The 11,233-nt window shown below is 41.8% G+C and overlaps 1 protein-coding gene across 2 annotated transcripts in view; it reads left to right on the top strand.

Annotated features, from left to right (window-relative positions):
• Window positions 1-3,032: 3,032 nt before the first annotated feature.
• The window catches only part of LOC116944842 (von Willebrand factor C domain-containing protein 2-like), a 34,517-nt gene continuing 26,316 nt past the window's right edge, over window positions 3,033-11,233 (top strand). Inside the window, exons 1-2 of one of the 2 annotated variants that reach the window (XM_032958657.2) lie at window positions 3,033-4,402; window positions 7,383-7,517. In XM_032958657.2, coding sequence (XP_032814548.1) covers window positions 4,001-4,402; window positions 7,383-7,517 — 537 coding nt within the window. In that variant the 5' untranslated portion in view covers window positions 3,033-4,000. The remainder of the gene's footprint in view (window positions 4,403-7,382; window positions 7,518-11,233) is intronic. The other variant, XM_032958650.2, reaches the window with a different exon arrangement.

Raw genomic sequence — 11,233 nt, 5'->3', positions numbered from 1 at the left:
TGCACTATCAAAGTAATGAGGGCTCCGGGTTGAGCATCTACATCATTAGACCTCCTTTGCCAGTACTAAAATGTAATAATAGGGTTTTTACCCTTTTTTTCTGGCAACAAAACTGAAATCTTTTTACGAGGATTCATGTCTCCATTAACCACAATACCTGCAGTCAAAATTAAAACAAAAAACATACTATGATAATATATGCATTGTCCTTGAAAGTGATTGGTCCACACCAGGGGATGGCTTTCTTTTGAGCCTCGACCCAATTGGTGCTCGACCAGATGACACCAGAAGGCGTACAACTCAAAGATAATGCAAAGTAATGAGGGCTCGGGGTGAGCATCTACATCATTAGACCTCCTTTGTCAGTACCAAAATGCATATATTATCATAGTATGTTTTTGTTTGCATTTTGACTGCAGGTATTGTGGCTAATGCAGACATGAATCCTCGCAAAAAGATTTCAGTTTTGTTGCCAGAAAAAGGGGAAAAACCCTATTATTACATTTTGGTACTGGCATAGGAGGTCTAATGATGTAGATACTCACCCCGAGCCCTCATTACTTTGAAAGTGCAATGTCTTTGAGATGTATGCCTTCTGGCGTCATCTGGTCGAGCACCAATTGTGTCGAGGCTCAAAAGAAAGCTGTCCCTTGGTGTGGACCAATCAGTTTCAAGGACAATGCATATATTATCATTGTATGTTTTTTGCATTTTTACTGCAGGTATTGTGGTTAATGCAGACATGAATCCTTCTAAAAAGGTTTCATTTTTGTTGCCAGAAAAAAAGGGGAAAAACCCTATTATTGCATTTTGGTACTGGCAACAGAGGTCTAATGATGTATATTACATATAGTTTCATGGCTTCTACAAAATTAAGTATTTCGATACATTTGATCCTTGCACAACATTTTTAAATACTCTATTTTCTTGTGTATAAAGACATACACAAGAATTAAAAACGATATGAATGTTATAAATCATATTACTCTTCCATTTTATAACGATTCAAATAAATAATTATATAACTGTGTTAAAACGTGTAAATTGATTTTGATGAGTAAATATTAGTATTCAGTTAGTTATATGAGTTACATGCTGTCACATACTATTTGAAATGTTGATGATTGACTGTTCGAACATATTCAGTGAGAAGGTGACTGCGATGCTATGGTGATATCATGTACCTCCTAGAAAGGAGACATTTCAAGAAGAGCCTTTGTAAAATCACTGCATGTATTTCACATAACAGCTCAACAAAAAAGGTCAGATGCAATGCCAAAATAACCAAAAATTACACACACTGTAATTCAATGTGGATTTTGTTATATTATTTTAAGGAGAAACGATGTTGGCATGACTGAGCATATTACAAACGTGGCAAAGGCATTGTAAAAATGTTTATTGATAAGTTATAGAAACATATGTCGAGGTTTGCCGTTCGATATGCTTAAACGTGTAATTGACTTGCAGTTACATATTAAATCAATACATAATTTTAATTCGGGTTGAGGCTGCTCAGGTTTAAAAAACACACAAGCTTGCTTACAATTTAAGTTGTATATATCACTTTCATTGACACCGTTGCTTTGGGCGCGAGTTAAACAGAAACATAATAACAGCCTACGATTTAAATTATGATTTAAAGCTTTCGTGACTGCAGTGATTCTTATTCTTGGTTCTTTCGGTGAAGTCACTTTGAAGGGAAACAATAAAATAATAAAATATATAAAACAATAAAATTCTCACGACGTTTCGACTGCAGCACAAGCAGTCATCATCAGGTTTTCACACCTGATGTTGCAGTCGAAACGTCGTGAGAATTTCGTTGTTTTATATATATTTTATTATTTTATTGTTTCCCTTCAACGTGACTCTACCGAAAGAACCAAGAATTTGAGCCTACGATTTGTAAGAGTTTTATTTGAAGACCAAACTAAAATACTACAGTGAGACAACTGAACATGATTTAATGAGTGCATGGTACAGAGAGAGCACAGATCGCAAACAAATATCACACGCACACGTTTTTTTTATTTTCCAGAATGCTGTTGTTGTGCAAGCTAGAAAACTTGTTATTATTTTTTGCGATTTGAGGAAATGCTTGAAAGGCAGGCATTCCGTTTCAACGGTGTGTGAGCAGCTTGCTCAGCGCTCTGTCTCCCGTCTCCCGTCTCCAAGAAGCTCCTGTAGTTAAAAGCCAAATGGCAAGTGCAATGATTTACCACCGGACATTCATCATATATCTGTCGCTTCCCCATGCGTTACAAAATTGCAGCCATAAAGGAGGCACTGTTTATGTGCAGATGTATAGCAATCAAACACTGTACACTGTTAGGCATTCTGGATAATGCATGCGAACAATTTATCCAATCATTTAAGCCAATCTTGGTAAAAATAGTGTTGGATATTACTAGTGTTTGAACTACCGCCATATACGCTGTAGGGCACACTGGCTGCTTGTAGTGCCCATCTGTGATTACGATTTTTTGTTTTTGTAAATGTTGACCTCTGGTGAAGTACATGGAAAATTAATTAGATTAGAAAATAAATGACATTTTCAATAACAGTTGAGATTATTTCATGTAGAATTTTGTTTTAAATCAAGTGAATTATATAGCTGAAGCGAAATGGACTGGACATTTTTAACCAATATTTAAGGATCTTGACCACGGCTGCAGAGAGTGCAGCATTTGAACGCCCACATTATAAAAGTCACGTAACATTCATGTGCTGAAATCAAATTCAATGTTTCCTCCCACCTCCAACAGTACAATTATGAAACACAGCCACCATTATACACTGCAGATGTACTGTACACGTATTGCTCAATTTACGTATTTTATACTCCATTTTTGCTCCCTTTGTAGCTGTTGTTTTATCATCTCTCTGCTAATGGCCTTTCCCAGTGTGCGTTTGAACGCATGCACATTAATGCTCCGCTTATGCCCCCGTCCTCTGCCATTCCCAAACACACGCACGTCAGAGGTGCTCATGGTGTGTGGGTTTGCGGGATTGCTCTCACATCGTGCTGAAGTTGGATTGAATACTAAACAGGATACTCCCGCCTTCAGCTCCGAGTAGGTATGTCTTCCCAGTAATGGATCTTGAAAAATTTGAATGAGCCTGACAACTGTCTATATTGCTACGCGTGTAATGTGTGAGCGCATGCAAAGCCGTAACCAGCCATGCAAACAGTGAGCCAAACAGCCCGAAAGGTTGATACATCAGCCTCCACAATACTATAAGACCACAGACTCTGCCAGCCTGAGTGCAAGTCAATTTTGATGAGGCTGGTAAGCTGGCAATTGATACACAGAGTTGACTACATGCACTCAGTCATGTTAAGCTAGCCAGCGATATGACTGTCTGGTTAGTCTCTATTCATACAACAAGCAGGCAGGGCAGTTGAGCTAGCCAGCTACTCATCCATCTGGTCACCTCGCTATTTGTACAGATATTCCATAAATCCGCTCGGCCAGCAAGTGAGCCAAAGAGTTAGCCATCAATCCGTCGTCCCATCCATACGTCGATTCAGACTGCCAGCTCACCATATAATTCATCCAGCTTGTGGATGAGCAAGAAGAGAACTGTCTATCCACCATTTAATCCATTCTTCCATGCGTACTTTCATCCAGTTTACCAGCCATCCCACAACCTGGCCCCAAAGATCCCGTCCATCCATCGTTTAATTCGTAAATTATTTCATCCAATCTTTCATCCAGCCTACCAGCCAGTCGGGTCAGTCTATATTCATGCATCCATCCAGCAGGCGAGCCAGTGAGCCGCGTGTGTGCGCGCGTGCGTTGGTGTGTGTGGCGTGTACGTTGTGAGTGTGGTGGATGGTTGGTGGTGGTTGGTGGTGGTTGGAGGAGGCGGGGGGAGAAGGCGTTGGGTTTGCCACGGTGCTGCGGGGAGGAGCCCCCGCGAGTGAGCACTCGGGCTCCATGTAGCAGCGAGGACGAGGAGGCGCGCTGTCTGCCGATCAAGGCACACGGGAGCCATGGCCCCCGCGCGCCGCCTGCGTGCGCTCTGGTGGCCGCTGCTCGCACTGGCCCTTCGCTCGCCCCCCGCGGAGTCTCACCCGGCCGCCGCGTCCCTACCGGGCGCCGACTCCACGCTGTCGGCGCCACCGGACTACGTGCTCGAGGACTACCGCGGCAAGGGCTGCCTGGACGAGACGGGCTACGTGTACAAGCTGGGCGAGGAGTTCTCGCCGGGACACTCGTCGTGCCCGTGCCGCTGCACGGTGGACGGCCCCGTGTGCCCCAAGCCCGAGTGCCCGCGCATCTCGGCGTCGCGCTGCGCCCGCGTGGAGCACAACGGCTGCTGCCCCGAGTGCAAGGAGGAGCACAGCGAGTGCGAGTATCGGGGAGCCACCTACGGACTCCTGCAGGAGTTCAAGGTGCGTTTCGCTTGCCCTGCTCTACTAGCCTCGTCGTGATGGTGGTGGTAGTAGTTTGGTGGTGGTTAGCGTAGTGGTTCGCTACACTAACCACCACCAATAGCACGGTCAGCTACACTAACCACGGGTAGTGTATATCGGTTAGCGCGCTGCGCTACGAACCCGGCTCCCGAGTTCGATTCCCGGTCACGGCCACCAAAACCAGTGGCGATTATCTGAACCAGTCCCTCTAGGTCGACTCAGACTCAAATGAGTACCTGGTGACGTGTGTAAACATGGCAACTGGGGAGACAAAGGCGGCCGGGAGTGGCGTTGGCCACTCACCCCATCATGCGTCGTGTCGGCCTTCATATGTGCTCGCTAACAGAACTTGCCCCAACAGTCTATAGATGCTACACGGGGGATCTTTGTCTTTAGTGGTGGTGTTGTTTATTATGTAGCTTAACGCAGATTCGTTATTGGCGTTGCTATGAGTTTAAATAATGCAGAGCGAAGTCCTGCGCTAGGATTCTAACTTAGCTAAGTTAGGGTGGTGTAATATTCTGGCTCTAGGTAGTATGGCGATACAACTACAGTACTGTAACACGTATTTAGAACGGGATTTGGTTAAAGGGGATATAGGGCATTGCACTCGGAACTCTACTGATTTTGGGATTCAAACTCAGGATGTTTCCAGGGTTAAACTTAGAGTATGAAACTATGGGACAGATAACTTAGGCTCAAACGCCGGAATTCGGCCGTTAATGAGAATGGATTAAAAACTCCATTGCGAGCTAATTGAAAAACCTGTCAAGCCGGTATGTACAGAAACGGAGGTTCGATCCCCAACACTCATGTGCTCATGATAGCGAGGTGATTGTTCTAACAACTTTCCGTTTGATGATGCATTGTGACATTCTTACAGACCCGATTTAAATACCGTCTGCTATAGATTAACTATTGCCAGCCGTTGTCAAAAACCAGCTTCCCATAAGTGAAGTAGATTGTAAAGTAGATTGTAAGAGATACAGTACTCTAACGATATCTGCATAGCTTCCGTCTTCAAGGTAGTACGTCAATCTCAGTGGACGATCACCTCGTGATATTAAGGCGATCGAGCAACTACATTTTTCAATACGCATTGTCACGCCGCGCACGTGAGGAAGGAGCACCGCGGGTAGGAGAAAGCTTGAATGCAACGATGATGACACGTTCTGTGTTAGTTAAGCAATCAGGAGTAGAGAGCAAATGATATTACTATTCTAAAACAGGTGGTAGCGGTTTGGAATTTGTTGGTGTTCTCTCAGTAAAATGAATACTTTTATTGTTTGGTGTTTTTTTACGGGCTAGCGTACGATCAAACGGCCCTGCGCCCCCCCCCCCAAAGGTCGACTCAACCTCAAATGTGTACCTGGTGCAGATGTGCAATAAACATCATCACTGGGAAGACAAAGATGGCCGGGCGTGGTTCTTACCACCCACCTCCTCTTGTGCCGTGCCAGCTTTCATCGGTGCTCGCTAACTGCACTTACCCCAACAATCAGTGTAGACTGCACATTAATTCAACATGCGACCAGTGACACTTTTCATTTGACACATCTGCCAAGGGTGACCGCTTTTCCAACAACAACGAAAACTCCACTTCAGTGAGAGCACTCGATATGTGTGTGTGTGTACATCTAAACGCCGCTACTCGCGGTGGGTAGCGGCCACTGTCAACTCACAGAAGGAGAAATTGGATACGCTCACGACGCTGCTTACAGGGACGGGGATTCAACATACAAAACGTGCGGGAAATCAATAACTATGTTTTTTTTTCTTTAAACCAAGCGCCGTGGGTCAATCGGCGTAGAACGGCGCCGCCTGTCACTGCTTCAGCACCATGGACAGCGCTGTGTTAAGGGGGGGGGCGGTGGCGGAGGGCGGTCTGCCTGACATCATACCAGCTCCTCCCGTCTTTGTCACTGCGTAGATAGATGGCCATTGTTGAAAACAAAATGTAACTAAGGCAGTCTGCAGGCGCATTACGTGAATGTATATCTAGCTTGCTGGATTTCTCAGATGCTGAACAATTATGTTTTAAACGGGTTTAGGAAATGCCAATTGTTTGGTTTGTTAAACTGTGAATGCTGCTGGATGTAAGTTACAGTATTGGCGTTACTGACAATGGTTGCATAATTCTTGTTGTGAGGATGAACGTTAAAGATTTCAACATGCAGCAAAAAAATTCCTGTTAATAGATTAAATTTTTCAGATTGAATTAATACATTTTATCAAGAACCCTGTGCCTTTATGTTGCTAAATATAGCATCATATATCAAACAATCCTGATTTGCCAAAACACATACTGTAAATGTGCACTTACATTGTGTCAGCAATTACGGGTAAAGTACAAGCAAGCTCTATACAATTATTTGCACGTAAAGCTATTTCATGTATCTGCTGGTGAAACATGTAAATGTTTTGTTGAGCTCTGGCTGCTTCTTATTTCCTTTGACATCCTGGCGTGTCATGAATTAAAAAAAAGATGAATAGCATTTTATTCCGCAATTACCATTGAACATTCTTGTTGAAGTCAATGAACATTCTATATGTAAAATGATAGCACACGGTCAATTAAATAATGTAAACTTTTAATACATCTAGCACACCACGTAATCAGCAATGTTGTATGAATGTATTGCATTTTGATGGTGAAATACAGCATAGGCCATGCCAAAGCTTCCAAGGAACATATTGAGCTTCTCTGCATGTGATATACACAGCCTGTCATTTGCAGCGTAATTTATTTGCTCTTGAAATTAAATGAAACATGAATATTTTATAAAGCACTGTGGTATTTAATCAATGTTTAAAAAAATTAAAACATTGCCACAAAGTTGGGTGTCACAACATGCACCGGATGATATGTTTATTGTACGTATGCGAGCTGTGTAATCCAAGTCTTCATGGTGGCGTTTGCGTTGACTGTGTGGTTGCATGCGGACTGTGACTGGTGCAGCCTTCCCCATGCGAGCGTTGCCGCTGTGAAGCGAACGGAGAGGTGTCCTGCGTCGTGGCTGACTGCGCAGTCCCAGAGTGCGTGAACCCAGTTTACGAGCCAGAGCAGTGCTGCCCGGTCTGCAAGCATGGTACGGTACGATACGCCATGCCACACTTACACAATATTTCATAATATCGAAGCTAATTCACGCCACATCATGCAGGGTCCGTGCAAGACCTGGTAAAACAAAGTCATGTCACAGTGTTCTCAACATTCCTAATACATCACATTTAGTCACAGAGTGTTCTGCTAATTGAGAAATCATAGTTATTAAATTGCCCAGCACTACTTTTTTTTCTCCATCTCTGGCTGCATATTTGTGCATTCACATGTTTTGCGTTTTAAATGTTGCGTTCGTACCTATTGACTATAACTTTCATTTACCAAATACATATGTTAGCACAACATTGCTAACATACATTTGACTTGTTATGCAAACTGAACAGACATTTAAAAGGGGAAAAAACGTGGTAATGTTAAATAATTTGAAGTGTTGAAACCTTCACATTTAATTAAACAGCTGAAAGATGTATGCACAACCCAGAAGATTCATAGTGACACAAAAGCACTTCAGATTAATCTTGACATGCTGTAGGAATTTAATGATCACGCTGTGGTGAGGTTGTGTGCATAGGCACCGTTATATTTCAATAACCAAGATACTTATTTGATTATGATTTAATTTCGTACGAACATCATTAGACCTCCTTTGCCAGTACCAACATATAATAGGGTTTGTCTCCTTTTTATTCTGGCAACAAAACTTAAAATTTTTACGAGGATTCATGTCTGCATTAACCACAATATCTGTAGTCAAAATGCAAACAAAAAACATACTATGATAATATGATGCATTGTCCTTGAAACTGATTGGTCCACACCAAGGGACAGCTTTCTTTTGAGCCTCGGACAATTGGTGCTCGACCAGATGACGCCAAAAGGCGTACAGCTCAAAGACAATGCAATTTCAAAGTAATGTGGGCTCGGGGTGAGCATCTACATCTACATTAAAGGGGAAAACCCCTATTATTTTTTGGCACTGGCAAAGGAGGTCTAATGATGTAAATGCTCACCCCGAGCCCTCATTACTTTGATAGTGCATTGCCTTTGAGCTGTACGCCTTTTGGCGTCATCTGGTCGAGCATCAATTGGGTCGAGGCTCAAAAGAAAGCCGTCCCTTGGTGTGGACCAATCAGTTTCAAGGACAATGCATATATTATCATAGTATTTTTTTTTGCATTTTGACTGCAGGTATTGTTGTTAATGCAGACATGAATCCTCGTAAAAAGGTTTCAGTTTTGTTGCCAGAAAAAGGGAAAAAACCCTATTATAATATTCGTACGAACACTTCAGCCTTTAAAGTTAATTGAAATGTCTTAATGACAAGCATTGCAATGTTAGTATATTCAATTAAATATATTTACAATTAGTTATTTAAAGGCGTTGAGCAATACATCTTAACCCTTCCTGGCTCACAGCTAGGTTTCAGCGAAGTTGAGAGCTAATTTAGCAAATGTCTGCCATATTGATGTGAAGGTAAATTGTGTGGAGATATACAGCACTATGAGCAGCCGAGGCTATTGATTAGCTCACTAGAAAAAAAGAACGCTCATATTAAACAGGTTCTTTTTCCTTTGTTGTTTACATTCAACCATACTACTGTAAGCGTAGTTAACATACACAAATGTAGCAGTAGTTAGGCCTAATTGCATCCTGACTTTATATAATAATTAATGCAAAGTCATGAATTTAAAATATGGTATCCTCTTCTTAGTCAGTGATTTTTCACATCGACTACTCCTGCACCTACCCTGTTGTTATCATATCTGGTGACATCAGAGGTCCAAATGGCTGAGCCACCATGCTTCAGGCTGCTCTGCCATTGGATGAGAGATACGCGACCGTAAGATATGTGGACATATATTTGACCATGTTGACCAGTGCTGGTTGGAGAAGATACCCACCGAAGATGTGAAGCACACTCCTCAATTTCAGATGACTCCCGTCAACTTGGGAGCTAGCCAGGAACACACGGTTAACATCGCAAGTAACGGTGCAGGATGAGGTCCTGTTTACCAAATAGATAGGCAGCCCGAACACCGTTGAAGATTTATGTTGGAGTATACCTGGTACAGTTATTGAAGGCAGACTGAGATAATCATGATGAAACTGAACCGAATAATAAAAAAGCAACATGCCGATGTACCTAAGGAAGAATATTCTTAATCAGTATATAATTTTACCTGCTATGACATGTGGAGGAAATACATGGGCATTGATAAATAACATGGAACAAAAGCAAAAAAGAAGCATGAGGATTGGTACCTGCTTGGAATTACATCGTGGCAGAGAAAGAGGGACATGTGAGTTAGAGAAAATGCACACGTTAGAGACAGTTTTATACTGTTAAGAAAAGTAAGTAGGCTTGGGCAGGACACATCGCTAGAATGATGATGGTTGGTGGTCGAGAATAACGATGGAGTGCATCTCAAAGGAAATAACGTACTCAAGTGGACGACCACTTTAGAGATGCAGAGATGAAATCAGCGTGAGTGCAGGTGCTAGACATGTTGCTGCATCACAAGGCTATTAGAGATGGTGATGGCTTGGGTTGCCTTTCAACCAGCAATGGATAGATGATGATGATGAAGATTAACTTACAGCCCTTTGTCCATCCACTGCTGGATGAAGGCTTCCCCACGTCGGGTTGGGCACATAGCAATTTAGCCATACTTCACCGTGTTAGTTAGATTGGTAAACTGGGACCCAGTACTGTTTAAATATCAATCATCACCGATGGAAACTATTGGCTGGGAATTTAATTCAGGTCGCTAAGTTTATAGCACTGTCCACAAACCACTGTGCAACCGATCCTTCCTGAGTTGATGTATAACATTTAATTCAGTGTATAAATACAGAACATATACGCTATTTATGTAGCACCAACAACTTACTATTATTAGTTTTAGTTTCAATATAACAGGGCAAGAAGAATGTTGTTCCATATCTAAGTAAAAAAAATATGTAATTGAAGGGAATTTCAACAAGGTAGATCATTTTATTAGATTTACGGTTGTATTGGTACGTAATTTTTTATTGCTTTTGCGAGAAAACATTTTGTAACTTGGGCAGATTAAAGGCTTCTCTTAAGGCTGCATATTGAGTTTTTTACTTTTGGTAAATACCTTCAAGCATCTGTTATTGCATAGCACCTCTATACCGACTGCATTCCACACATTTACATTGTGAATGTGAAACTCATATAATTACCTTGTCCATGGTTACATTGTAATACCCCACGCTGTATGTAACCTTCATAACAGTGGCTAGTCAAGGGTACCATTTCAATAAAAAAAATCCATCTCAGTGTGTGAGCATCTCTGCACATAAATAGTTTTGTTTTAAATCTAACAAATTATTGACTTGTATTATTTGTTTTCAAATATATACACCAAGTATTTGCTCATTTAACCTAACACTTAATTTACATGGACTAACATGTTATAGGATGGCACGAAGAAATCTGAATTTCAAATTTTATAGTGTTGAAAGAACATGAGGCAGTGTCGTTAAGTTATTTCTCTCGTATCGGAGTAAATGGTTTAGGTTGTCCACAATAAAATTAAATCATTGTGTTCCCTCAGTATTGTTCTCTTGCCATTGTAGTGTTTTATGATGACTTGCAGGAGCAACCTAGAACCAATGTCAACCTTACATTAAAGTAGAAAACCTCACCTCCCCTCCCAGAAAACGTAATCATAGTGAGCGATGTTATAGGCACTGTCAATGAGAGGAGTTTTAAGGACACA

The sequence above is a fragment of the Petromyzon marinus genome, chromosome 2, assembly GCF_048934315.1.
Source record: "Petromyzon marinus isolate PM22_M1 ecotype Great Lakes invasive population chromosome 2, UKy_Petmar_22M1.pri1.0, whole genome shotgun sequence".
Lineage (NCBI taxonomy): Eukaryota > Metazoa > Chordata > Hyperoartia > Petromyzontiformes > Petromyzontidae > Petromyzon > Petromyzon marinus.
This window is presented reverse-complemented; position numbering and strand designations above follow the sequence as displayed.